The 407-nt window shown below is 66.1% G+C and overlaps 1 protein-coding gene across 1 annotated transcript in view; it reads right to left on the bottom strand.

Moving 5' to 3' along the window:
* TNPO3 (transportin 3) overlaps window positions 1-407 on the bottom strand; it is a 33,543-nt gene that overhangs the window by 3,165 nt on the left and 29,971 nt on the right. Inside the window, exon 18 of the mRNA XM_009883038.1 lies at window positions 91-251. Within this exon, the coding sequence (XP_009881340.1) occupies window positions 91-251 (161 nt within the window). The remainder of the gene's footprint in view (window positions 1-90; window positions 252-407) is intronic.

Here is a 407-nt window from a genome sequence, read left to right as displayed (position 1 = left end):
CTTCAAGTTCTTTGCCAACCTCAACGCCTCGGTGCTTGGATGATGTAGATAAGCGGGAACCAAACCCGCCGTCCCCGGGGGGGCGCTCACCTGCAGCATATCGAGCAGTCCCTGCCGGCAGCCCTCCTCCATGCCGTACTCGTCCACCAAGATGCTGCCCAGGTAGAGGAAACAGGAGTGCTGGTGCGCCCGGTACACGTTCACCATCTGCGGTGGGGAGACACGCACCGCCTGGCACCTCCGGCACCGCCTGCAGCCCCTCGGCAAGCTGGCGGTTCCCCTCGTCCTCTGCTAGAGCTTCCCTCCCACCGGGGCATGGGACATCCTGAAAGGACTCGCTCGGGACCCACCTTGCCCTCGGCAGCATCTCCATGCCGCGGCTGCCGCGGCCGGACGAGGCTCTCCCC

This window comes from Charadrius vociferus, unplaced genomic scaffold (genome assembly GCF_000708025.1).
Source record: "Charadrius vociferus isolate BGI_N301 unplaced genomic scaffold, ASM70802v2 scaffold32, whole genome shotgun sequence".
In the NCBI taxonomy this organism is placed as follows: Eukaryota; Metazoa; Chordata; class Aves; order Charadriiformes; family Charadriidae; genus Charadrius; species Charadrius vociferus.
The sequence above is the reverse complement of the archived record's forward strand: the minus strand, read 5'-3'. Positions and strand labels throughout refer to the sequence as shown.